Here is a 25,538-nt window from a genome sequence, read left to right as displayed (position 1 = left end):
AACAAATGCAGTTTATAAAAAGATCAAGTTAGGTGGAGCGGGCGGGGTGGCTCACACTTTTTAAGCCCAGCACTTGGGAAGCAGAGGCATCTCTAAGTTCAAAGCCAGCCTGGTCTATATCCTGAGTTCTAGGACAGTGAGGGCTTTTGTAGAGAGACCGCCCTCCCTCTCTCTCCCTCCCCCCCTCCCCGTGTGTGTGGGGGGAGAGTGGAGAACTGTATACAACAATTATAAAAACAACCAGAAGCGCTGGGGATTTAGCTCAGTGGTAGAGCGCTTACCTAGGAAGCGCAAGGCCCTGGGTTTGGTCCCCAGCTCCGGAAAAAAAAAGAACCAAAAAAAAAAAAAAAAAAAAAAAAAACCAGAAGCAATATTACAATGGTGGCTGGGGATCAGTGTTTAGATCATAAAAGGGGCCATCCAGAACTTTATCAGGAGAAAAACTGCACCATCATACCGTTAAAAAAAAAAAAGTGTTTTTATCAGCATTAACACAAGTCTTCAAACACAGATGTCTTTAGAGTTTGACTTCACAGCAGCATTCAATGCCCACTTAATTAATTGGAGTCAGGTGGTGCTTGCCTTTAATTGCAACACTGGGGATGTAACAACCAGGCAGATATATTTCTGTGAGGCTTGGGTCAGCTTGGTTCAAGAGTTCAAGATCAGACAAGACTAAGTGGTGAGGCCCTGTCTTTAAAAACAAAAGGTGGGGGGAGAATAATTAAATAATTCAATGTATTACTCCATTCCCTACCTCCAGCAAACACTGTGTTGTGTGGCAGCTTCATTTACTCATTCTAAAAAAAAATTAACTTCACAAAATACATGCCTGGCTCATGCATCTTGGGGAGTCAAGGTTCCTGCTTCCTCTGGCTATTTAAAACATTGACGGCTGCCACAAACTACTGAAATGTGTCTTAACTGTAGGCATTACTCCCAAGTAAGCAGACTACATCTATGATACAGCCGTCAGAAGGAAAACATCAAAAGAAACGCCATCCAAGACAGGTACAATGAAATCAGGTAGCAGGAGTCCTTCACAAAGGAGTGGATTCTTGAAGGCAAGGTCGCGCTTTAATTTAAAAAAAAAAAATACTGAAAACGCTAAAGCTGCTGAGGAAATTAAAGAGAACCTCTGTTGTGGGTGTGGGGGGCTATTTTAGGGCTATAAACAAAGAATGTATTTGATAGATTTGCATCCCCAAGACATCTTGACAATATAAACAAAAGAACTGTACTCTCCAGCTTCGGAAGCAAGTCAGTTGAAAATATAAATAAGCTAAAAAAAACAAACAAAAACCACCCACACTTAAGCCAGTATTAGGACCCCAAGAAGTCAAAGTAGCATGTGACTGATCTGCTGTCATTAACAGGAGCGTGGATCGCCTACACAGGTTATTGAACTTTAAAGACAAAAGACGTCCATGGTGTGGTTGCTGGACCATCATCCAACAACTTGACAGAAGTTAAAGAGGTCGCCGGGCAGGATACGGCCTAGCTCCGCAGCGCACGGGTCCACCCCGGGGCACCAGTGTGCCCGCGTCCTGCTACGTCCCTCAGACTCTCTGCCCTCCAGCCCGCAGCCGCGAGTTCACAGGCTGGGACGCTCCCCAAGGGCCTCCGCTAGGCGCCGGAGGCCGTAGCGTTCACGAGTGGCCCCGCGAAGCGGGTATGGAGCGCTGCGGGGAGGTGCGGCCCGCCCTGCCCAACACACAGGCCTCCGCCCCAGCGGGCGTCCACGGGAGCCCGCCCGCGACAGGGCAGGCGCCCGCCCTCCTTACCTGCGTCCATCTTCCCTGTCCGGCCGCCGACTGACCGTGCTGTCGCTCCGACGGGCTACTGCGCGACACAGCGACGGGAAGCCGAGGTAGCCAAGCGCGGCGCAGCGGAAGCGCGGGCGTCGCCATCTCGCCGTACGGCGGTGGGAGAGCGGGGGCGGGGCCTCGGCGCGTGTGGTTCCTAACCGGACCCAATCGCCCCGCCCCACTCCGCCCCGCCACTTCGGAGCAGCCCCGAGCCGGCCGGAGCTGCGCTCGTCCGGCGCCGCCATCTTTCCGTACAGACAGTCACCCGCGCATGTCTCGGTACGGACTCGCCGCTCGCTGCGGCCGCGACGCTGGCGCCGTGGCGGGGCAGCCCGAGCGCAGCGTGGTGCGGGCGGCAGCGCGCAGCCATCTTGCCGTACGGCTCGACCGCGGCCCACGTCCCGAGCTGTGTCGCCGCACTCCCTCGGGGCGGGTCGGGCCAGCGGGCGGGCGGCAAGGATCGGAGCCTGGCGACGCTCACGACCGAGGCCCGCAATGGTGATCTGCTGCGCGGCCGTGAACTGTTCCAACAGGCAGGGCAAGGGCGAGAAACGCGCTGTCTCCTTCCACAGGTACGCGGCCCGCCTCCGGGTCCGCCACGCCCCCGCCCTGGCCGGGCCCGCGGGGAAACTGAGGCCGCGCGGCGGGCCGAGCTCGGGGAACCGGGAGTGGGGGACCGACTAGCCGAGTGCAACTGTGGGAGGTGGACGAGTCGTGGAGTTTTGTGACCTTGGCTCGGACCGCTGGCTTTGGGGGACCAGCACGGCCATGCCTCGGGCAGAGCGGCCGGAGGCCCCCGCCGCCACCTCCACCAACGGGCGTCGCACTGATTTGGGCTGGCGCTGCCAATTTCAGGAGTATTCTGCTAGGGCGCGTTCTCAGGTTAATCCTGCTTTTTGGTTTTGAGCAGTTCTCCACTCTTGCCTCGGCGGGGCAAGCCCGGCTGGAGGTGTGTGGCAGGAGTGCGGCCCGGCGCACGCAGCTCTACTTCCTGCATCCATAGCTCTCATCGTTCTCCTACGGGGTCCTGCGGCCCAGGCACTGGCACTGATCACCTACCGCATCCTGCACTCTGGCCGAGGCCCGGGGGAGGATCGTGGAAGGGCTTTCCGGAGGGTTCTCCGGTGGCCCTTGTGCGGGCCGCGCCTTCTGAAGGCTTTCAAGACTCCCCATTTCAGTTGGTTCTCTCCTGCTGATTTCCAAGTGGAGTGAACAGTGAGCGAAGGGACTCTACCTTAGAAGCCACTTCCTACATCCTGCCACCTCTTAGTACTTGATGTTAAATTTTAAAAATGGGAATGGCACGTGTCTGTTGAAAGTTCACAGGGTTACATTAAGGCTCGAGTCCTTAGAACCTGGCTCAGAACAAAACCTAGTAAAACAATCTTACAGATCAACCAGAATGTTTCCGTAACAATTTCATTTAAAACACCTCCCAGAAGTTTTGTTAACAGTGTTTGAAAACGAGGCAGTGTCTCAAGGACTCATGTTGCTTTCCCCATGTTCTAACATGGTATGTGGGTAGACTGTGCCCAAATTGGGGCCAAGAGAACTCCAGAAATCTAGCTCACTGAACATTGATAAAGAGAGTTAGAAGATCATGTTGCTTATAACGTCCAGATCCATCGTATTAGGGCCAGTCTTGGTTCATAGCAGGTTCCTGGAGGCTGGACGAGCTCAGGTGAGGCTCTTAGCACTTGAGTATTGCCTACCATGCGTAGTCCGTTTGGTCTTACAGATCTTGCGTTAATAAGTGACCATTACATAGCTTCATTAGATGAGGGAAGAAATTACTAAGTATGTTATTGAACATCCTTTTTTTCCCCAATTTTCTTCTCCCAACATAAAATACTACATAAAATTTAACATTTTTGGTGTGTGTGTTTTGAGATAAAGCCTCATTGAATTGCCATTGACTTGAACTCTCCTGCCTCTGTCTCCTAACTGCTAACCCCTACCACCCTAACCTTTGACTGGCTTAGTCAGCATAACTTCTCAGAGGTTTGTCTAGGCTCCTAAGGGAACTTTTGCTGCCTACTTAGAGGCTTACGAAGCTCTCTTACCAGGAAGCTAAACTCCCTGCGCTTTTTCCTCTTATTTTCTTTTGTATGTCTGGTTTTGAGACAGAAATCTCAGCAGAGCCAGACTGGCCTTATGGAGAGCTAAGGATGACATTGAACTCTGCCAGATACGCCTTGGACTTGCTCTTTTCCTAGGCAGATGTTAAACTTGTGACCTTCGTACCTCAGACTAACTGATGCCACAGTTGTGAGCCATTAGCCTGGCTAGAGCTTTTGGGTCTTCATGCTAGACCCTTAGCTACCTGAGCCTCAGCTGTGGTTGGTAATTAGCTGGACCTCCGATATCTCCTGGTCTCTTGCTCCCAGCTGTTACCTGCCTGGCTTCTCCTTAGGGTTCTAGCACCCAGAAACACACTTTTCAAGTACCAGATAATTTGGTCAGTGGTCCACTTGTGAAAGTGCTTTCTTGTCTGGATTCTACCTGCTGTCTCTAAGCATCCTTAGTGCCCAGGGTCTTTTGTTACACCTATGAAAAGTAGCTGTAACCCTGATGGACTTTCTATGCCCACCCTTGCCCTAAAGACACAGAGACTTACTATGTCTATTATAAGCTCTGGGCAAGCTGGGCAGCTCTCAGTTATTGTAACCCAGCAACACTGGCTGGCCTACATCCCGCCACATGCCCAGTTCATTACCTGTCCATCTCAGTGTCATCTTGGCACATGCTCCTCCATCCAGTCAGGCTGGGACTCTGCCCAGATTCCTACCTCAGACTCTGCATTTCAGCCCAGAAGTCCCACCTTAACTTTCCACCCAGCTATTGGCCATTCCACTCTTCCTTTGACCAACCAGAAGGTTATGGAGAGCAATGTTTACAAAACACTAAGGCAGGGCATGCTTCATAACAATGACAATACCAAAGTCAGGCCTGTAAACTTCTCTGCCATCACAGAAATTAGCATTTTAATAATACAAAGATAATCTTTACACAGTGCACAAAAACATCACTCCAATAAATACCTCTGTTCCTCTGTACCCTATAGATAGACTCAGTGTCCTAAAATATATACAGTAGGATAGGACTTCTTCCCTCCCATTTCAGTAATAACCTGCCAGACGGTCCTGATACTTGATTTGCTTTTATTGACGATAGTTTTAAAAGAAAGCATCTCAGTATTTCTAAGTACTTTGCTATTTGTCCTGCAGGTTTCCCCTAAAGGACTCCAAACGACTGATCCAGTGGTTAAAAGCTGTTCAGAGGGATAACTGGACCCCAACTAAGTATTCATTCCTCTGTAGTGAGCATTTTACCAAAGACAGCTTCTCCAAAAGGCTAGAGGACCAGCATCGCCTGCTGAAGCCCACGGCTGTGCCCTCTATTTTCCACCTGTCAGAGAAGAAGAGGGGGGCTGGAGGACATGGCCCTGCTAGGAGAAAGACCACAGGGGCCGTGAGGGGCCACACAAGTGCAGCAACAGGGAAAGGAACCATAGGGTCTTCACTATCTTCAAGTGATAACTTGATGGCCAAGCCAGAATCCCGAAAGTTGAAGCGAGCTTCTCCACAAGATGATACAGCCCCCAAGGCCACCCCGGGTGCTGTCAGTCAGGAGCCGGGTCAGTCTCTGGAAAGAACTCCAGGTGACCAGGCTGCCCCATTGGCCAGAGGCCAGGAAGAGGCACAAGTGTCTGCTACAGAGGCTGACCACCAGAAGGCTTCTTCCTCTGCTGCCGACGCAGGTGGAGCAGACAAGAGTGGCATTTCTATGGACGACTTCACACCCCCGGGATCTGGCGCTTGCAAGTTCATTGGCTCACTTCATTCATATAGTTTCTCCTCCAAGCACACTCGAGAGAGGCCGTCTGTCCCTCGTGAGCCCATGGACCGCAAGAGGCTGAAGAGAGACATAGAGCCAAGGTGCAGTGGGAATAGTGTGGCCCAGAGTCCCCCAAGTTCCTCACTTACAGCAACCCCTCAAAAGGCTTCCCAGAGCCCCTCCGCCCCACCCACTGATGTAACCCCAAAGCCAGCGGCAGAAGCCGTGCAGAGTGAGCACAGTGATGCTAATCCCATGTCCATCAATGAGGTCATCCTGTCAGCCTCAGGGGCCTGCAAGCTCATCGACTCCCTGCACTCCTACTGCTTCTCGGCTCGGCAGAACAAGAGCCAGGTATGCTGCCTGCGGGAGCAGGTTGAGAAGAAGAACGGAGAGCTAAAGAGCCTTCGGCAGAGGGTCAGCCGATCTGACAGCCAGGTGCGCAAGCTGCGGGAGAAGCTGGACGAGCTGAGAAGAGCAAGTCTCCCTTACCTCCCCTACCTAAGTGGTCTGCTGCCCCCCAGTCACGGTCAGTACTTAGCCAAGGTGCTCCCATGCCTTCCTTACTCTAACTAGGAGAGGTTTTCCTGCCATCTGTCAGGTCTCTCTCTCTGCCTACACATTTCCTGTGCTTGCCTTGCTCAATGTTCAGCAGCCTGTCACAGGAGAATGGCATGAGATTTAGCATTGCAAGTAGTTTAGCCAGGTGTGGTGACCACACCCTTAATCCCAGTGCCCAGAAGGCTGAGGCAGGTGGATCTGTGAGTTCAAGGCCAGCCTGGTCCACGGTTCAAGGTCATCCAAGGCTGTATAATGATGCTCATGTCTCCAAAAGGGAAAAAGAGTGGTTTTGATTTATTTCTAAGCGTTCTTTAAGAGTAAGGATAGTGTGTATAGTGTTCAGTACATCCAGGAAACTTTTCTGGCTGTGTTCACTTTAACTGTATCAGCGTTTGCTGGTGTGGGTATGATAGACAGACCTGGCTGCTAAAGTAAAAACTTGAGGGTCTCCTGGACCTCAGTGGAAATGGTGAAGCCTGTGATTTTTTAGTGCATGGGGAAGAGCAGCCTCAGTGAGAAGCTGATCTGGGCCACTGCTTTTGTAATTGTTGTCCCTGACATTGTCTCCAGTTTCATTATTGTTAAATTGCTACGTTCTCCTTGCTTTGGTTTTGCTTCCTCAGGCTTCTGCAGTTTCCTAACCTGAAACCTGAGTCCCTCTCTCCCTCTGGCCCATTCTGGACTCGCAGTATGCTATACTCATTGGTCACCAATGTTTTGTCAACTCAGCCTTGAGTCATGGAGCCTTACTCCTGAAGCGGTTTGAATCATGGTGTTGGGCTCTGAAGTTAACTAGGGTGGTAGAGGGAGATATGGTTTGGAGTTGTTTTAGGTTCTGTTATTATGAGGTTAGTGCTATGCTGTCTTTAAGCCTGCTTTTTGAAATGTTGAGATTTCATTGTGGCTAGCATAGTGGTTTGAACTTGGGTCATCAGATTTGAGGACAAGTGTCTTTACTTTTGACCTGGGTTCAGAAGTGTGCTATACCGATGCTGGTTAGCTGGTTACATTGTTCTCTTCCTGAGCTGAGACTGAAATCTCCCTGGAATGAGTCAGCAGATTGTTGCCTCACTTCTTGTACTCAGTCCCTGAGGTCTAGAAAGGTGAGGCCCACTCTTACTGCAATTCCAGAGGTGCCTGTTCCTTCCTATGTGTCTGTCAAGTTACTGGTTTTGGTTACGTCTTTTTACACAGTGTCTGACCATTGTAGCCCAGGTTAGCCTTGAACTTGTGGTTATCCTCCAGCCTCAACCTTCCCAGTACTACGAGTATTACACATCTGCACCACCACCACACTTGCCCGTTATCTGTCAGCTTTTGCTTTAGACTTCAAAACCTTGTTAGATGTGTACATTCCCTGGTCATTAGCACCGCAAACCTTTCTCCGTTTAAAGGCCTCCTTTCCTGAGCTGTGGTCGCACTTGTTGCTCAGGCTTCCTTCCAACTTTCTGTTCTGCCTCGGCCGAGGGTTCCCAGTAGCTGGAGTCTCAAGACTTAGTCACTGCTCCCAGTTCAAGGCTCCCTCCTTCCTCCCCCCTTTCTCCCTCCCTCTTACTGTGTAGCCAAGTCTGGCCTTGAACTACTGGTCCTCCTGCCTCCCCTTCCCACATGCTGGAAAGATAGGCTTTGGCTAATAAACCCACCTGAATATTACTTTCCACCCCCTTAATTTCATAGGTCTTTTAATTTTATAAATAAACTTTAATTGAACCTAAAAGTTGTTTTATAAAGGACTTTAATCTACTTATTATCAGTAAGTTGAGAATTTTCTTTTTAGCCTTTCCCTTATTGTTGTTAATATGCTGTCTGATTTTGTGATGGTCTCACACCCTAGTCCTACCTGGCTAGGAGACCTCAAACTCGGCAATCCTCCTGCTTTGACCTTAGAGCATCAGTGTTGCAAGTGTGAGCCACCACGCCCAGTTTGTTACTTTGTTTTAAAACATTTAATTCTGGGTGTGTTAGTATACATGCCTTCAGGACTTGAAAACAAGAAATTCAAGATTTCAAGACCATACTGGGCTACATGAGACCCTGTCTCGGAGAGGAAAAAAAAAATAGAACTATGTATGTATGCACTCATCTTCCCGTGAATGTGTATATCTGATCAGTTACTATGTATCAGCTAGGTCAGTTTGTGTTGCTTGTTCTTTTACCTCTTCAAGTAACCATTATGTATTTGGTTTTAAAGTAAATAATATTATTTACGCCGGGTATGTATCCAAGTTTGTCCTTTTGGGAAATATCTAGAGGCTTATATGTTTTGTTGTTGTTTTAATTCTTTTGGGTTTTTAAGGCGTGCACTACCCACCACCTGGCTAAGTTTATTTATTTTATTGATGGATTTGTGTCTGTTTGTGTCAGCAGGGACCAGAAGAGGGCTTTGGGTGGGGCTTTATCCTGAGGAGCAAGTGCTCCTAACCACCTGGCCATATCCCTGCCCTTTTTGTTTGGTTTTGAGAAGGGTCTCACTGCTCCCTCTGTAACTTGTGTAGAGGTTCACTGGCCTCCAGCAGAGATCACCTGCCCTGCCTCCTGAGTACTGGATTAAAGGCATATGCCACCATGCTCCGTACTTGGTAATTTTTTTTTGTTTTTTGAAATTCATGTTCTAGTGCAGTTTTGACAGAGGGCCAGGTTGTGGTTGACAGGGGTTTTGTTTTAGATTATACACAACCTGCCCCTTCTTACAGAGAATCAGAGTTCTTTTGGCTTTGAGTATATAGAACGCCACCTCTTATATCTGGTGTAGATCTTGTCACATTTATCTTGTGTGTTCTTGGACCTAAAAGCTCAGGTTTCAAATATGGAATGTTGTTGTTTGTTCTGTCTTGGTGTGTTGGAAAAGGATGCCCTGGTCTATGCACATTACTCAGTGAGGTAGAGGGCTGCCCTCTGCTGCGTAGGAACAATGCCAAGAGCTCCTGGGAGATAACGAGGAAGGACTGCAGTAGTCAGAGGTACTAGGCTGGAACCCGAGAAGGAAAAGCATATCCAGAGCAGAAGACTAGAGCTAGGCCTGAGCACTAAGGAGACTGTCCCTCTTCCCCTACAGGAGCCAAAACCTGGGACACAGGCCGCTGTGGGGGAATTGGGCATAGGATGTGTTCCGGCGGCATGGGTCTTTGAAAAGAACCCATCCTAAAATTGGGGTGTGAGATCCAAGAGTGTGAGGGACTGGCTGAAGGATGGATCTGGCTTTTTCCAGAAGAGTTTAGGAGGGCGAGGGGCTCTGGGCTGTGTAGTTTCGATAGGGTGGAGGGGTGGAGCCCAGGGGAGGGTAGTGTGAGAAAGGTGAGCAGTGATGTAGGATCAGCATAGTGGCTTCTTTAAGAAGCCAGCTAGCCTTGATGGGAGAGCCAGTGGACAGTGGCCTAAAGGGACATGGCCCTGGGGGAAAGGACCCTGCAAGGCCCTAAGGAAGTGTGAGGCTGAGCTCTCAGCCTGGGAATGAATGGAATGGCAGACAGGGGTCAAGTTGTCACTGCCTGTGTCCCTTCTCTGTCAGCGAGGCCAGGCCCAGCCTGTGAGTCTGGAGGAAAACGGGGGCTTCTGAGCAGGAGCTCTTGAGAGGACTCTACCTTGGACCCTGGCCTGTCAGTACACCATTGCTGGGTTTCGTGCTCTGGCTGGTCCCTACTCAGATGGATTCCTTCCCTGGAGAAGGATTGCTTTGGTCACTTTTTAGTTCTAAATGAGGACTGTAGATGGCTGGCCATGTGTTTATTCATTACTTTTTATTAGCCAGTCATTTTACTCGTGGCCAGTTTACCCAAAGTGGAGCATCTGGGCCCATGTGGGTACTGGGAATTGAACCATGACCCTCCTGCAAGAGCAACAACTGACCCAACTCTACAGCCCAGATTGTTTTAAAATATGTGATGTTATGTATCCCTCATAGAGTGTCAAATAGAATTGATTTCATTGTCCTAAAGGCCTCATTGTCTACCTGTTCATCTCCCCTTAGGAAACAGAATGACCATTTTTTTAGTCAGCTTCCTTCATTTAGCACTGTGTGGGGGGTGTGTGTGTGTGTGTGTGTGTGTGTGTGTGTGTGTGTGTGTGTGTGTTTGACTGGTTTTCGTTTTTATGTGGGTTCTGGCCATCAAACTCTGGTTCTTAAACTTTCAAGGCAAGCATTTTACTAACTGATAGCTCTCTAGCTCTTAACCACTGAGCCATCTCTTCAGCCCCCTCCCAAGACCATTTTATTAAGTTGTTCTTTCCCTTTTTGTTGACTTTTATAAATTCCTTGTGTAATTTAGTTGTGTCTTTCATGAATAGAACTTCTCCCAGTCTGATCTGCCTGTTCCCTTAACAGCAGGCTTTGGCGGAGCAAAAGTTTGTTTCTTGTTGGTTGGTTGACTGAGGTGCTAGTGTTTAAACCAGTGGCTTTGCCTATGCCACACACGTGCTACCCCAACAGTGTTCCCAGCCGTGGATGTTTTCAATTGTATTTTTAAATTTATTTTACGTGTGTAGAGTTTTGTCTGCACGTATGTCTGTGCATGTCTAATGTCCACCAGGGCCAAAGAGGTTATTGGATCGCCTGGAGTTACACAGTTGTGAGCCTGCCAGGAAAATGGGGTAAATGTTCCATATCCCATACCTTCATTTTGTCTCAGAAGTATGTATGAGATGGTGACTGGAAATTCTACCCTTCTAGCCTGGCAGGGCTCTTTGTCTCCAGTCCCACTACTCTGGTAGGTGTTTGCTAAGGACTGTTTTGTCCCCTTTCTTTGGAGGTCAGGGTCCAGCTCTGAACTATCTGTTAAGTGCTGAGTTTGCAAGTATAAAATGGTCTGTCAGAGGTAGGCCATTGTTGCAGCATAGTAGTAGGCCAGCCATGCTGGTACTGGAGGGGTGCCTGGATTTTCAGGCCAGTCTATAAAAAGGACAAGTTCTCAGAATTGTTATTTGGTTTTTATTCAGTGTATTTTGTTTTTTATGTTTGTTTGCTTGATTTTCTATTCTCCCCTGTCCCCCGGAAGGGAGTTCTCCTTCCTTATCTGAGCTCAGTGGGCCGCCAGGGCCCTGCTCATTCTTTCTTATCAGTTTCTTCCTATGTGGGTCATACTTTTGGGATTACTTCTAAAAGCTCTTAGCTAAATCAAGGTTACCTAGATTTTTTCTGTGTTGTTTCAGGGAGTTTTATGGCTTTGTACTTTTGCATTCGGGTCTGGTCCATTCTGAGGTAATTTTTCAACTACTAGGGAAGTGTAGTAAGACTTGGAAGTGGACTACTTTGCCTGCTCTTTTTTATATTTTAAAGATTTGTTTATTATATTTATATAAGTACACTGTAGCTGTCTTCAGACGTACCGGAAGAGGGCATCGGATCCCATTACAGATGGTTGTGAGCCACCATGTGGTTGCTGGGACTTGAACTCAGGACCTCTGGAAGAGCAGTCAGTGCTCTTCTCCAGCCCAGCCTGCTCTGCTTTTAGTGTGGTAACTACTGTAGATCCTTTTGCCTTTCCACGTAATCTTTAGAATTATGTCATTGTCTCCAGAACATTTGATGAGACTTTGACATGCCCAGTATAACGATATTGGTTCTTCATAAACCTGTTCATTTACTTAGATTTTTGTTATCATTTACCTAGTTTGGTACTTTCCCTCAAAAACACATATTTTTATGAAAGTTAAGATGGCTGAGCAGGTGGGCTGGAGAGATGACTCAGCGGTTAAGAGCACCTGACTGCTCTTCCAGGGGTCCTGAGTTCAAATCCCAGCAACCACATGGTAGCTCACAACTATCTATAATGAGATCTGATGCCCTCTTCTGGTGTGTCTGAAAGACAGCTACAGTGTACTCATATATAATAAATAAATAAAATCTTAAAAAAAGAAAAAAGAGGGGCTGGGGATTTAGCTCAGTGGTAGAGCGCTTACCTAGGAAGCGCAAGGCCCTGGGTTCAGTCCCCAGCTCCGAAAAAAAGAACCAAAAAAAAAAAAAAGAGAGAGAAAAAAGAAAACCATTTAAAAAGAAAAAATGGCTGAGCAGGTAAAGAGACTTGTTGCCAAGGGTGATGAGCTGAGTTTAATCCCCATGAACCACAAGGTGGAAAGGAGAAAACAGACTTCCAAATGTACACTTTGGCACACAGAGGCCCACAGACATACACACATGTGAACACTAAATAAATTAAAGTTAAAATTCATACATATATGTTCCATGTATATGTATTTCATTAGATTTACACCTAAATAGTGATGCAAGTGTGAATTTTATTATAGGTTTAATTATAAAAACTCCAGTTGCTTGTTGATAGCACACAGGAAAGTGAGTTTTCTCTTATCTGTTAACACTGTATCCTAAATTGTTGCTATAGTTGCACGTTAGTTCCACAAGTGTTTTATAGACTTCCCTGAGTTTCCTGCAGTTTCAGTTTATATCACTGATGGACAAGGAGACTGTTTTTGCTTCCCAATCTGTGTTTTTATTTTTCCTCCCTACACTTTGGGGGTTTTGTTTGTTTGTTTGTTTGTTTGTTTTTACTCTGTGTGTTTTTATGTCCTTTTCTTCTATTGTACTCACTGGGACTTTCAGGGTGATGTTAAAAAGCAGCATCTTTATATTGGTCCTGAGGAGAGCTTCTGGCTTCTCCCTTCCCGTATGTGTCATTGTGATATAGTAAGTATGGTGACACAGAGCTCCTGGAACCTTTGTAGTGTGTGTTAGGGATGAGAACAGCATCTTCAGTTAATGAGTCTGTTGAGCCATAGCTGAGTCTGTGCTGATGTGGCCTCTCCCATGACAAAGAAGGTTGGTCAGCACAGGAGCCAACCATGCGATTGGAAGGGTAGGACTGAAACCTGCACTGAGGCCTCTGGCTGGAGACTTGTGCTGATCAACGACAGCCAGTGATGGGTCATCCATGCCTATGCAGTGAGGCCCTGGAAGTTCATAGAACTGAGCAGGTGAATATGCACACGTACTGAGATGCTGGCGTGCTGGGGGAGGAAGAGCTTGCTACCCACCCCTGACCTTGTGACAGTTAAGTTTGTTGTGACGTTTTGTGGCTCAGAAGGTTACTGCTCTGTGTGAACTTGAGAACAACATATGGTTTGTTGTTGGATAGTGCAGTCTTAGGATGTTGATTATGGCCCTGCGTCAATGATTAATTCTTTAAGTCATTGGATCTGCCCTTTTCTGGCAGGGGTCACAGCTGTCTTTTTCTCTAGGGGTTTATCTGCTTCTCCAACAATCCTGTCATGTTCGTCCCATACATTTCAGTGTTCTAATACTAAGGACACTCTCCTTAAAGACTGGTTCCTTCACTTTGGAGTTGGAACTGTATTATATAATACCCCAGTAGGGTGGGTTGGTTGGTTGGTTGGTTGGTTGGTTTGTTTTCAAGACAGGGTTTTCTCTGTAGCCCTAGTTGTCCTGGATCTCAAAAACCAAGCGGCCTCCAACTCAGAGATGGCCTCCTCTGTCCCCTAAATGATTAATCCTCGCACCACCACCTCCTCCTTTTAGCTTTGTTTCAAGTGTTAGTATGAAATGTCTTATTTTCTCTGTTTCTGATGCATTTCAGACCAACTTGAACTTCATATTCTGCCTGACCCTCTGGAATATGAACTATATATACATAGCAAGACCTTGTCTCAAAAAAGAGAAAACAGATTAAGACAATTATAGCCCTGTATCTGATTCTAATCATTGCAGAAAGAGAAAAGAGACTTATCTTGCTTCCACCTACTTCTGATGTTTTCTTTTTATTTGGGTTTGAGTTTCTGAACTAAAGCTCTATTTGGAATAAAATTCCTCAATTTTTGACTGAAAGTGCTTTCTTCATTGCCTCTGAAGAGTGATCTCACTGACTTTAGAATTACAAACACTTTCTTCATTGTTATTATTATAGCCGGGCAGTGGTGGTACACGCCTTTAGTCCCTGCACTCATGAGGCGGAGACAGGCACAGCTCTGTGAGATCGAGGCCAGCCTGGTCTATGGAAGGAGTTCCAGGACAGCTGAGGAAACCCTATCTCAGAAGTTCCCCTCAAAAAATTTATTTGCTTTTATATCCCCACCCTACCTCCGGGGTGAGAGAGAGAGAGAGAGAGAGAGAGAGAGAGAGAGAGAGAGAGAGAGAGAGAGAGAGAGAGAAACATGTCATACACATGTGAAAGTAAGTCAGAGGACAACTTGAAGAAGTCATTCGGTCCTGGGGACCAAAATCAGCCTTGGTAGCAAGCACTTTTACCTATGAACCGTCTCTGAAGTCCTTGTTTTGTTTTTAATATTTAATATATGGTGCTGCTAGGTGTTGTGCTGGAAATAATGAGCCCAAGGAAAGGGCATAAAAGTTTTTGCCAGACCAGAATTGATTACAGATTTTAATAAAGAATGCATACTAAGGATAGAAACACAGTTGGTGAATTCTCAGAGAGAGAATAATTCCCTAAGGAGTAAATGGTGAGTTCTAGAGCAGTTAAGATGCGTGACCTGGCTCTGTCTCCTGGGCTGTATGTGGGTCATGTTTGAATAGGAATGAGGAGGACAGCTCCCTATCTTGTTGAGTAGGAAATTTTATAACACCACTTGTCTTCCCTGAGACAAATTAGGTGCTAATTATTTGTATAAGACATTACAAGTCTTTTCTTTTAAAACATGTATTATTACTTCTTTTTGAATTTATCTATATGCACATACATGCACCACAGCACACATGTGGCAGTCAATCTAAGGACAACTTGAAGGAATCCATTCTCTCTTTTTACCATGTGGGTCCCAGGGATTGAACCTGGGTCATCCAGTTTGATGGCAAGCAGCTTTCCTCACTGAGCCATCTTGTAGACCCCACAGAATTTATTCTGTTTATCAGAAGTGTGTCTCTGAACATGTAAGTTTTTATGTCTCTCTCCCACACTTGTCCCTTCTTGTTGACTTTCCTTTATAAAATCCCAAAGAATTTAAGCTTTTCTTTTGAAGCAGTAAATGCCTAGACATAGGCCACATCTGACCACTTGTTTTTTTACAAATGAGATCTGATCTTGCTAGAATATGGTAGTAAAATAAACTGTTACTGTCTAAATTTTTAGAATATCTAACCTAAATTGCCTGGAGGCATTGTTTTTATAGTGTAAAATTAACCTTTTCAGTCTCACAAGCTTAACTAATTCTTTGAATATGGTTGTTTTGTATGTATGAGTGATTTGCCTGCATGTATGTATTATGTATGTATGTATGTATGTATGTATGTATGTTCACCACCCTCAAAGGTCAGAAGAGGGGTTGGATATCCTGGAACTGGGGCTAATGGTTGTGAAACACTGTGTGGGTTCCGGAAGCCAAATCTGGGTCCTACCCAGAGCAGCAAATACTCTTTGCTGTTGAGTGAACTCTCCAGCCTTGGGGTCCTGTCTGCTCTTACAGGTCAAAGGCGTTGGGACTGAGCTGTGTATTCTGTATTCACAGGACAGCTTGAGTTCAGTCCTGTCGGTGGGAACTTTGTCTCATAGCCACATCGAATATGTGTGTATAAGGGAGGATAGCAATGCCAGATGACAGGTTCAGCAAAGGCTGGGCCAAAAAAAGCAAATACCTGCAAACAATGTGAATGCTAAGAGTAACTCAGAACAGGGCTGGAGGTGTGGCTCAGGAAAGAGTTTGCCTAGAGTTAGTTCATAAAGCACTGAATAAATGAGTAGTCAGGTCCTGGTGGCACATGATATGTAACTTAGGAGGTGGAGGCAGGAGGATTAGAAGTTCAAGGTTAGCCTGGGCTACAAGAGACCCTGTTTTCAAAGGGGGGGTGATGGTAGTGACAGGAGGAGCAGGGAAGAGAGACTCAAAGAACACCTAACAGGACTGCATTTAGTCAGAGCACACCCTTAGCAGAGACAAGGTAGGAAGTTTACATCTCAGGGACACAGCAAGGTCAGAGTGAAGCTCGTCATATAGATGTAAAGAAATGAGCTGCTAGTGTTAGTAGAAAATACTTCCAGAGTTGATCCAGTTCCCTGAATATGAAGTTCCATCACAGAGAGAATGTAGGGGGAGGGGGAGGAAAAAAAGGGAAGAGAGGTAATCGGGAAACAGGCCAGCAGAGACAGGAGATTTTACACACACGCACCCCCCCCCCGACTTTTCGTGGTGAGAACCGAGTAGGCTCCTGGATCCCTGGAGCAGAGTCGTTAGGGCAAAGGTGGCTGGTGCTTGAGAAGCAGAGATTGAGCAGGGCTGATGTGAAAGGGTGTGGTGAGCCTGGCATGGTGGCCCACACCTTTAGTCTAAGCCCTGTGGAGGCAGAGGCAGGCCTGGTGTACGAAATGATTCCGAGACAGGCTTGTTACAGAGAAACCTGTCTCAGTAATTACCACCATCTTCTGAGACAGCTATGACATCCCTCTCAGAGCTGAGGGTTGGGTATAAAGAATCTAAGTCCTAAATTATGGCAAAAGAGATCTAATTGAAGAACATAGTTACAGTGCCACAAAGTGACCAGCAGTGGCCAAATTTTGTTACTGAGGAAGATAAAGTCAGTTTAGTTTTGTTTTCTTTTTTGAGAGTCAAACTTAGCTAGTTTTTGCAGTTACATTCTGGGAGTGGATGGGGGGAGATAGAGGACACAAGACCTAACATAGCTCCTACTGGGGAGACAGCACTTACCCTGAACGCACAGTCTAATGTATTGGGCCTCCCTCCTTCCATGTGTGGGGTGAGACCCAGCCTTACCACAGACTCCTAAACACTCCCACGAGAAGAGATGGCATGCCAGTCCTTGGAGATAAAACTCCAAAGCTAAACCCACCTACTTGGTCAAGCAAGAATGATCTTGAAGGGCTGGAAGCTTACAAACTGAAACTGGCCACCAATCAGCTGCAAGGGAAAGGGAACTCAGGTCTAGGAGAGAGTGAAAACCTGGCTCCCTGGAGATCTCAGATGAGGAAGGAAAGCCTTTATTGCCTGGGTTTACCCCCATCACTAGATAGGAGAAAAAGAGAGAGGGGGAGGGGGGAATCCTTGATCTCTTTCTTGTTTCTTCTTTGAGCATGACTACTAACAAACCATATCTAACCACCTACCCCCGGCTTATTGGGGCTCTAGCACTTATATACCCTCTGAAAAGTTCCCAGAATTCCAAACACACAATCACAGAAACTGTCTTCAGCTGGCAAAACCACACCTCCGCTAGAGCAGGAGGCAAATCATAGTCAGCGGCTTTGAAGCAGCCCCACATCTGGGATTCAAACAAAAACACATTCTTAGGATATTTCTATATCTTAAAAAGAAACCAAAATTCCAGAGTTATCACTACACACCCCCTCTCTTGTGGTATGGGGCAAAAGGAACTCTTTTTAATTCATGTCTTTGAATGGCAGCATGGGTGACTCTTGATTTTTGACCTTGTCATCTGGGCTGGTGCAGGAATATGACCAAAGTAGTGTCCTCCTGGAGTATCTGCTTAACTCTGAGAGGTAGGTGCACTGTCTCAGATGGCAGAGACTAAGGAGATGGCGTGAGTTCACATCCTACCGGGCTAAGAGCTGGACTGTTCTTAATTTCTGCAGTGGTTGGAGGTTCTCTGTATGTGCCTGCCTTTGTCTTGGTTTCCTCAAAACCTCTAGCACGGCAATGCCCCTGGCACTCTTCCAGCTGTGGGGCCTTGTGGCTTGATAGCAGGTGTAGAGAGGGAAGCCACCTGTACGTAGAGGTTGATGTCAGCCTCAGAGTGACCTGTGTTTCTCAGCCAGGACCTTCACAAATGTGTCTTATGTTTTTAGTAAACCCCCTTCAGTGAAATGGAGGGACTGGAAGCATAAAATAAGTGTCCTTCCCCAGCCAAGTCCCCAGAAAGTCCGTCTGCATAGCCCCCAGAGCCACCTTGTAGCGGTGCTCCTGGTGGGTCACAAGCTTCCTGGTCGCACACTTCTGGCCAACCACCCAGGAGCTCTACAGATCCGAGAATGAAAGACACACACTCATGCCAGTTAATTTTTAAAATGCCGTGGCCTGGGGTTGGGGATTTAGCTCAGTGGTAGAGCGCTTGCCTAGGAAGTGCAAGGCCCTGGGTTCGGTCCCCAGCTCCGAAAAGAAAAAAGAAAAAGGAAAAAAAAAATGCCTTGGTCACCTCAAAGACTGGGCAGCTCTAATCAAGAAAATACCCTGCAGACTTACTTACAGGCATTGGGACAGTGGCCTTTTCTCTTTTTACAAGACTGAGGTTTTTCTTCCCAGATAAGTTTAGCTTGTGTCAAGTTGACCAAAACAAAAAAGCAACCATTTATTAGAGTCTATCATTCTAATAGTCTCGGTGGACTAACTAGATAAACATCATCTTTGCAGAGAATAACATTAGAGGCTGTTTTATATGTTGTGTTGAAATCTGTAGGAGTTCTCTTTTCCATTCATCATCTCTGGTTTTCCTCTGTCCCTGTGTGCTCCTCTCTGTTGTGAATGGTCAGTTGGACCTTGCTGTCATGTTGATGCTCGTAGGACCCAGACCCCGCACCTCGTGCTACCCTGCACCTCCTCAGTGTCCTGAAGAGCCAGCTTCTGCTGGGTGCTTTGGTGGTAGCTTTTTGACTGTGTAGTGCTGTATGATTAGCCTCGTTTTTTCTGCTTGACACAGCAGGAAACTCTGTTATTGTCAACAGAGCAATGGTATGAGGGTAAGAATCATGAACAGTTTTCTCCCCAGGACCCAGAAAGCATATCTACCCATGTCCTCTCACCAGGCCCCACGACCCATTTGCCCTCTGAAAACTCCCATGTTTAGAGCTAAGCTAAGCTAAGCAGAAAGGCATCCGTGAAGACAACAGAGTGTATTAGGAGCCTAAGCTCCTGGCAAATGTTCCTGAAGAAACAGCTTCTGTTCTGTGCCTGCCCTGCTGTGCATTTGATTTAGTGAGTTGATTCCCTCGGCTCCACTCTGTGGAAACAACAGAGGGTAGAATTCCTGTTCCTTATCTGGATGGGACAGCTAACTCCCTGGCCTAGTGCTGACATGTAAGATGCCGCTCAGTCTCCAGAGCTCCTTTAGCTCTGAAGCTCTGTGATCTCCACATTCTTCTAAGACGGAGCCTTTTAATAATGGACTACAATTCCCAGAATGCTCTCTTTGGATTGGCATTCATTTCCTGCAATGCCTTAACAGCCAGGTGCACACATTTCCCCGGCAATTGGCAGAAAATAACCTTGAGGAACCTTGACGGAGTGTATCGGAGTTCAGAAAACTTAGGGATGGGTAAGCTTGTTTTCAATGTTTAGGTCACTTATAACAAGATTTAAGCTTTTATTTTTGCAGTTTAAGATTTTTATAAAAAGAAAAATTAAATCAAAAGAAAATTTATAGAAAAACCTATCTAGGTTTTTTGTTTTTTTTTAAGAGATTGAAATCTACAAATAGGCTGGTGAGGTCTTTTACTTTTGTATTCTCCTAATGAAGTTAAATGTATATACAGTGAAACACAGTTCTTGATACTCTAGTCTGATGGATTTCAACACATGGAGGGTCCATAGCTGGATGTTTGGGTTATAGAATGGCTTCTGCTGCCCCACACATCAGTGATGGCAATGGCAGCAGTCGCAGACAGGGGGCTGGGGCAGTGGAAGGGCAGAGAGAAGGAGCCAGTCCATCCGTGGTGCTCCAAGTTTACTACCGGGTGGACACACTGGTTGTTTGGCACCCACCTGCTGCCATGTGTCCAAACTGGCATCCTTTAAGGACAGCGGGCTGTGGGAGTGGGGGTATGGAGCCCAGTGCTTGGATGGGTACTGCTTTCCAGAGTCTTTTCACACTGCACTGTGCTGTGGACCTTGGCACAGAGCATCCTGACGTGTAGACTACGCTCGTTTCCAATCATGTCCTTCCTGCGCACCATCAGAGAGTCTTGTCCTGTGTTTCCTTTACTTGCCAAGTGTCACAGGGCAACTCAACCTTGTATGTCCCAGGATTGGTGGAGCCTGGGTTTGCAGTTCTTCTGCCAGAAGGACCAGTTGAACTCCTGGTTATAAAGTGCCTCCATAGCCTGAGTGCCTTTTCCCGTGTCAGCACTGCTGAATAGCCAGAACGTGGGCAAGGCAGCAAGCTGTAGCAGTCAGGAGTCTTTCCTGCCTTGTTTTCAGGTAGATGCTCAACCCAGCCATGGTGCCCACCTGCCAAGCAGGCCACCCCTGGTGATTGTAGCCAGCCCAATACTACTACCCATTTCTGTCCTTGTGGCCCACACATCTTTACTCTGTCTTCCTGCCCATCCCCTCCCTTTCCTTTTGTGTCTTCCCCGTCCTATCTTGGGACACCTCCACTTTGTTTATTGTGCACTATCTATCCCAGCCTTTCCTTCTTCTGGTTCTGATAATTCTGTTCTGCTAGCCCTAGATTTGCAACTTGCAGTTTCGTCCTCTCCTTCTCTAATCATTGCCCTGTCCAGGCCCCCAAAGCTCCTAACAGACAGGACACCTACTTGATCCTGGCTGTGCTTGATCCCCCTTAGCACAGAAGGACAAACTCCAGTGTCACTGAAAGGATAAAAAGACATAATGCCCCTGGGACAGCAGGCATAGCTAGGCCCTACCTTAGACCCACAGGCCAGCATGCTAAGCAGTGTGCAGCTGGTAGGTGGCTACTCCTACTACCGCTACTCCTACTACCGCTCCTACTCTCCGCTACTACCTACTCTTAGCCATGCAGCCCCTCAGACCCCTCAACATCTGTGTCCCTTTTCTCTACTGATACATGTTCCTTAATAGCAGGGTTCACATTTCCAGTTTCTCCACAGCCTCCCTCTGCAGGTTCCTCCTATGTGATAACCTTTTCCCCCTATCTAATCAAAGTGCTTTCAGTGAGTGTCTCCACCTAGTTTTATGTGTTATGGGTCTTTTGTCTCCACGTATGTCTGTATAACACATATTATAGTTTTATGTGTTATGGGTCTTTTGTCTCCACGTATGTCTGTATAGCACATGCATGCAGTGCCTGCAGAGCCCAGGAAAGAGCACCATGCCCTGGCACTGGAATTACAGACAGTCTTTTTTTTTTTTTTTTTTTGGTTCTTTTTTTTTCGGAGCTGGGGACCGAACCCAGGGCCTTGCACTTCCTAGGCAAGCGCTCTACCACTGAGCTAAATCCCCAACCCCCTACAGACAGTCTTAAGGCACTGAATGAAACCTGTGTCCTCTGGGAGAATGGTGAGAATAGGGTCTTAACGGTGAGCCGTCTCTCCCGGCCCCTCCACCTAGCGTTGGGAGAGGTAAGCAGACACTCAAGGAACTGACCCTGCTTCTACACAAAAACCGCCTGGTCTGAGGTCTTGATTGAACCTGACCAAGCTTTGCAGAAGCACATTTCCGGCCCTGGTTAGTATGTGTCATGCCGTGCCCACTTCACTCTCACAGGTATTTCATGTCAGGATCCATTGTTTGGTTCCCCGGGCTCTTTGTTGAACTGTGTAACATAGCACTTCCTCAGTGGGGTAATTCCTACAGCACTAGTTGTTTTCTGGAACCAGTTCCCCAGGGTGACTCTAAACAGCAGGAAAGCTGTTCTGTGAAGTAGCTGAGGGCTGCATAGATTAGTCCAGAATGCCCGGGGCCTTTTCAGCCTCAGAGGAAAGAATAGTGGAGGGAGGGACACAGGCCCCAACAATACCAGGCCTAAGGAACTAGTAAATCAGACAACCAAGGCAAGAATGCGTGATTCGTACCACCAGTTGTTTATAATTGAACAAACCCCTTATGTTGGCTGCTTTATCCCCAAATCAGTGTCTTCGTTCTCTGAGACACTAAAGTTAGCAACACTGCAACAGTGGATCTGAGTCCCAGCATGACAGCTGGAGCCCTGGGCTCTGAGGTCCTTCTGGTCTCCACTGAGCCATCCATCTCTCCAGCATACCTTAAACGTTTTAATAACTGCTTTAAGAAGGTCAAAGGAAACTAGCATAACTAAAGTTAGCAAATATATTATTTGATTTCACTATCCAAAATACTGTCATCTCTCTAAGTGACCAGTAGTTTTTTCATCCTGGGATACTAGAAGTTGTTTTTCTAGACTGAGTTTTGGGAAGCCTGTGGTGTGTCTAGGGCAGCCACATCTCTAGTGCTACAGAGTTGGCCACCTCAGGTCTGCAGCAAACATAGGGTGCTGGAAGCTGAGGTGAGTTACAAGATACCTTGTGGTATCTTTCTTTGTGGGCTTGCCTGTTTCCCTCTGTGTAATGGAAACCCTGACCATTTCATAAGAGTGGGATCAGGTAATCCCTGCTCTTGGTCTGACTTCTCTCGCCCAGGCTTACCTCTGTGGTACAGTTGGAAATGGTTTGCCTTTATGATTGAGTAGTGTTCCTCCTCTGAGCATGCTGTGTCAGCTCACTCAGCAGGCATCAGATGTGAGTTCTGCTTGTGGCTGTGGTGAACAGTCTGCTGCTGCAGATAGTTAGGTCTGACTTGGGTGGGTACTTAATTTCTTTTGGGCCTGTCCCTGGGGGTAAAGCTATTGCTGGGTCCTGCTCTGTGCTCACCTTAAAAAAATTAATTTTTTCGGGCTGGAGAGATGGCTCAGTGGTTAAGAGCTCTGACTGCTCTTCCAGAGGTCCTGAGTTCAAGTCCCAGCAACCACATGATGGCTCACAACCATCTGTAATGGGATCTGTGTGTGTAATTGTATACAAAAAATAAATAAATCTTTAAAAAAAATTAATTTTTTAGTTTATGTACATTATTGTGGCCCATAGTTTGGACTTGGGTGGTTTGTTTTGTTTTGCAGTGTTTTGCAAATCCTGGGTCTTGAGTGTGCTGGGTAATCTGTGCTGAGGAACTCCAGCATGTCCTCTCATGAAGGCCCATGTCTTCACTTTTACGTTCTTCCCGCTGCTGGCTGGTCTTTTTTTTCCATTGCTGTGAGAGAACACCATGACTACAGCAACTTACAGAAGAAAGAGTTTATTTGAGCTTATGGCTCCAGAGGATAAGGCTCTATGATGGCAGGAAGTGGCAGGCATGTGACCGGAAGCTGGGAGCTCTCACCCTCTCATCCTTAACCATAAGCACAGACCAGAGTGGGCTGAACTGCCTTGAGTGCTAACTCTTCAACTGTGCCCAGCTACACCCTTCTTCCAGCAACGCTATGCCTCCTCAACCTCCCCAGACAGCGGCTGCCCCAGCTGGGGACAGAGAGTTCAAATGCCTGGTACTACAGAGAGTACTTCTTGTTTACACTGCTGGGGTTTGCTTCATCTTTCTTCTTCCCTGAGTTAGACTCACTCACACCTCACCTTTTGGTCTTTTGTGTTATGGAGACTGGTCTTGCACAGGCAACAGCCCTGCTTGAAATTTTAAGAGTATATAGTAGCTGGACTTGGTAGCTTACCCCCGGGACTCTGGAAGGTGAGCAGAAGGTTCTCGTGGTCGGCCGAAGTTACATAGTAAGACCTGACTCAAAAAAAACAGAACTAAGGACTGAGGAGATGGCTTTGTGGTTAGAAGTGCTTACTGCTCTTCCAGAGGACCTGAGTCCATTTGCAGGAGTTAGCTCTCTCCTTCCACTCTGGGGGTTCTAGAGATCCAACTCAGGTCATCATGCTTGGTAGGGAGCTCCCTCACCTTTCCCATTATTTAAATCCTGGGAGAGGCAGAAACGATGCATCGCAGATCAAGCCTCAGGCAGGTTGGTGGAAAAAAGAGCAGGACCAGTTAGTCTCTCTCTGCCTTGTGTTTTCCGTCTCTCTCTGCTCTCCTCCCCTTTCTGGTCTGTGTCTCTCATCTGGTGTTTGAGGACTGTCCCCATTTGGTCCCACTGGTTGGGAAGCAGTGTGAAGACAGGATTTTTATCATGGCCTGGCTTGTTTCTGCTGGAGGAGCATGTCACTCAGTAATAACTCATACAGAAGGACTCCAGGAGGGAGGGGCTGAGTGACCCCTAATGGGTCTAAAATAAGGGTAATGCCAGGTATAGGTGCGGGACTTCGGAGGACACGGGGATTCTGGCAAGGGCCACCTGGTCTAGAACTGTAGTGCTCATTGAGACTTCCCTAATATGGAGTTCATGACTAGAGCCAGGTGTGGGTCATGAACATTAGTGCAGGGCTCGATTCTAGTTCTGCCTCTGAGAGGGTACTTGCTGCCTGCCTGGGAAGCCAAGGTGTTTCCATGGCTCACCTACACAGCCTTGCCCTGTCCTGAGTGTGCTGTCAGGTGACTGCTCTGCCTGTTGTTGCAAGCCTCGCACCCTAGGGGGCAGGAGTAGATCATCTGTATCCTGCCTGCAGGGGCAACAGAGTAAAAGAGGAAGAGAATGGAGAAGGGAGTGCTGTCGGGCACAGGACCTCACAAGACATGCATACTCACGCTACCGTGCATGAGGGACACATGCAAGCTTATCGGCACACAAACCAACAGGACACACATGCTGACAGAACTAGCTTTTCATATGCTTTAGTAGTTATGTGGGAGGAGCTTGTAAGGGAGAACTGGTATTTCCTCCACAGACAATGTACAGGTCACCTGTCTATCATGGCTACCTACAGAGACACTCTGAGGCGCATACACTTCTCCATACACAGTGCCCTGTGGGTTGAGTGCTGCCAGGGGCCCCTTCAGAGTAAGGCACCAGCATTGTCCCACACCAGAGGACTTAGGTGTTGTTGGAGTTCATGACATTGAGTGAGGCAGCAGACTGTCCTGTCTTGCTCAAAATGACTGAGTTCTCTACAGTTTGAGATCACAAACCCCACTGGAGTGTTTTCCAGCTACTCCCTTCCCCTTAGGCTTTAACTAAGGTATGGAGGTGAACTTGGCACCCTAAGAGTAGAGGAGTAGAGGAGCTCGGTCTGCCTGTTATCCAGTAAAGAGGTCCAGAATTAGACCCGTTACACTCTCACATAGACTAGCAAATATATATGTAAATAAAAACAATACGTTAAAAATTCGTGTTAGATTTATATATTTTATTGTATGTTAAAATGTTTTGCCTGTATACATATATGTACACCAAGGGTGTGCTTAGTGCCGAAAGAAGTCAGAAGATGACATCAGGTCTCCTGGAACCGGAGTTATGGATGGTCATGTGGTGCTAGGAGTTAAGCCTTAGTCCTCCCCAGAGCAAGAAGTGTTCTTAATAGCTAGACCATTTCTCCAACCCAATAAAAAAATATTTTTAAGGACTGTGCAGACGACTCAGTGGGTAAAAGCACTTGCTGCCAAGTCTGATGAACTTGAGTTCAATGCCTGGAACCCACATGGTAGGAGACAGCTGATGCCTGGAAGTTGTCTTCTCTGCCTGTGGGGCCCTGTAAAGGTCTTCCCTCTTCTGAATCTTCTTCCTAACTCTTTCAACTCAGAGCTGTGTGATATTAAAGCTGAAGTCGTTCCCAGCGCTGACCTAGT

General features: G+C 47.2%; 2 protein-coding genes across 7 annotated transcripts in view; one reads left to right on the top strand and one right to left on the bottom strand.

Moving 5' to 3' along the window:
• The window catches only part of Atg4b (autophagy related 4B, cysteine peptidase), a 31,398-nt gene extending 29,581 nt beyond the window's left edge, over positions 1-1,817 (bottom strand). For 4 of the 5 annotated variants that reach the window (XR_015628691.1, XR_015628692.1, XM_087566516.1 and 1 more), the window contains exon 1: positions 1,785-1,816. Coding sequence is in view for 2 of the 5 variants with exons in the window: in XM_087566515.1 (XP_087422641.1) it covers positions 1,785-1,794 (10 nt within the window). In the remaining 3 variants the exon portion in view is untranslated. 5 annotated transcript variants of the gene reach the window in all.
• Positions 1,818-2,264: 447 nt separating this feature from the next.
• Thap4 (THAP domain containing 4) overlaps positions 2,265-25,538 on the top strand; it is a 39,509-nt gene continuing 16,235 nt past the window's right edge. The window contains 2 exon segments of one of the 2 annotated variants that reach the window (NM_001005564.1): positions 2,265-2,380; positions 5,036-6,174. In NM_001005564.1, coding sequence (NP_001005564.1) covers positions 2,304-2,380; positions 5,036-6,174 — 1,216 coding nt within the window. In that variant the 5' untranslated portion in view covers positions 2,265-2,303. 2 annotated transcript variants of the gene reach the window in all.

The sequence above is a fragment of the Rattus norvegicus genome, chromosome 9 (assembly GCF_021556685.1).
Source record: "Rattus norvegicus strain SHRSP/BbbUtx chromosome 9, alternate assembly SHRSP_T2T, whole genome shotgun sequence".
Classification (NCBI taxonomy): Eukaryota; Metazoa; Chordata; class Mammalia; order Rodentia; family Muridae; genus Rattus; species Rattus norvegicus.
Note: the sequence above shows the minus strand (reverse complement) of the source record. Positions and strands in the feature narration are given on the sequence as shown.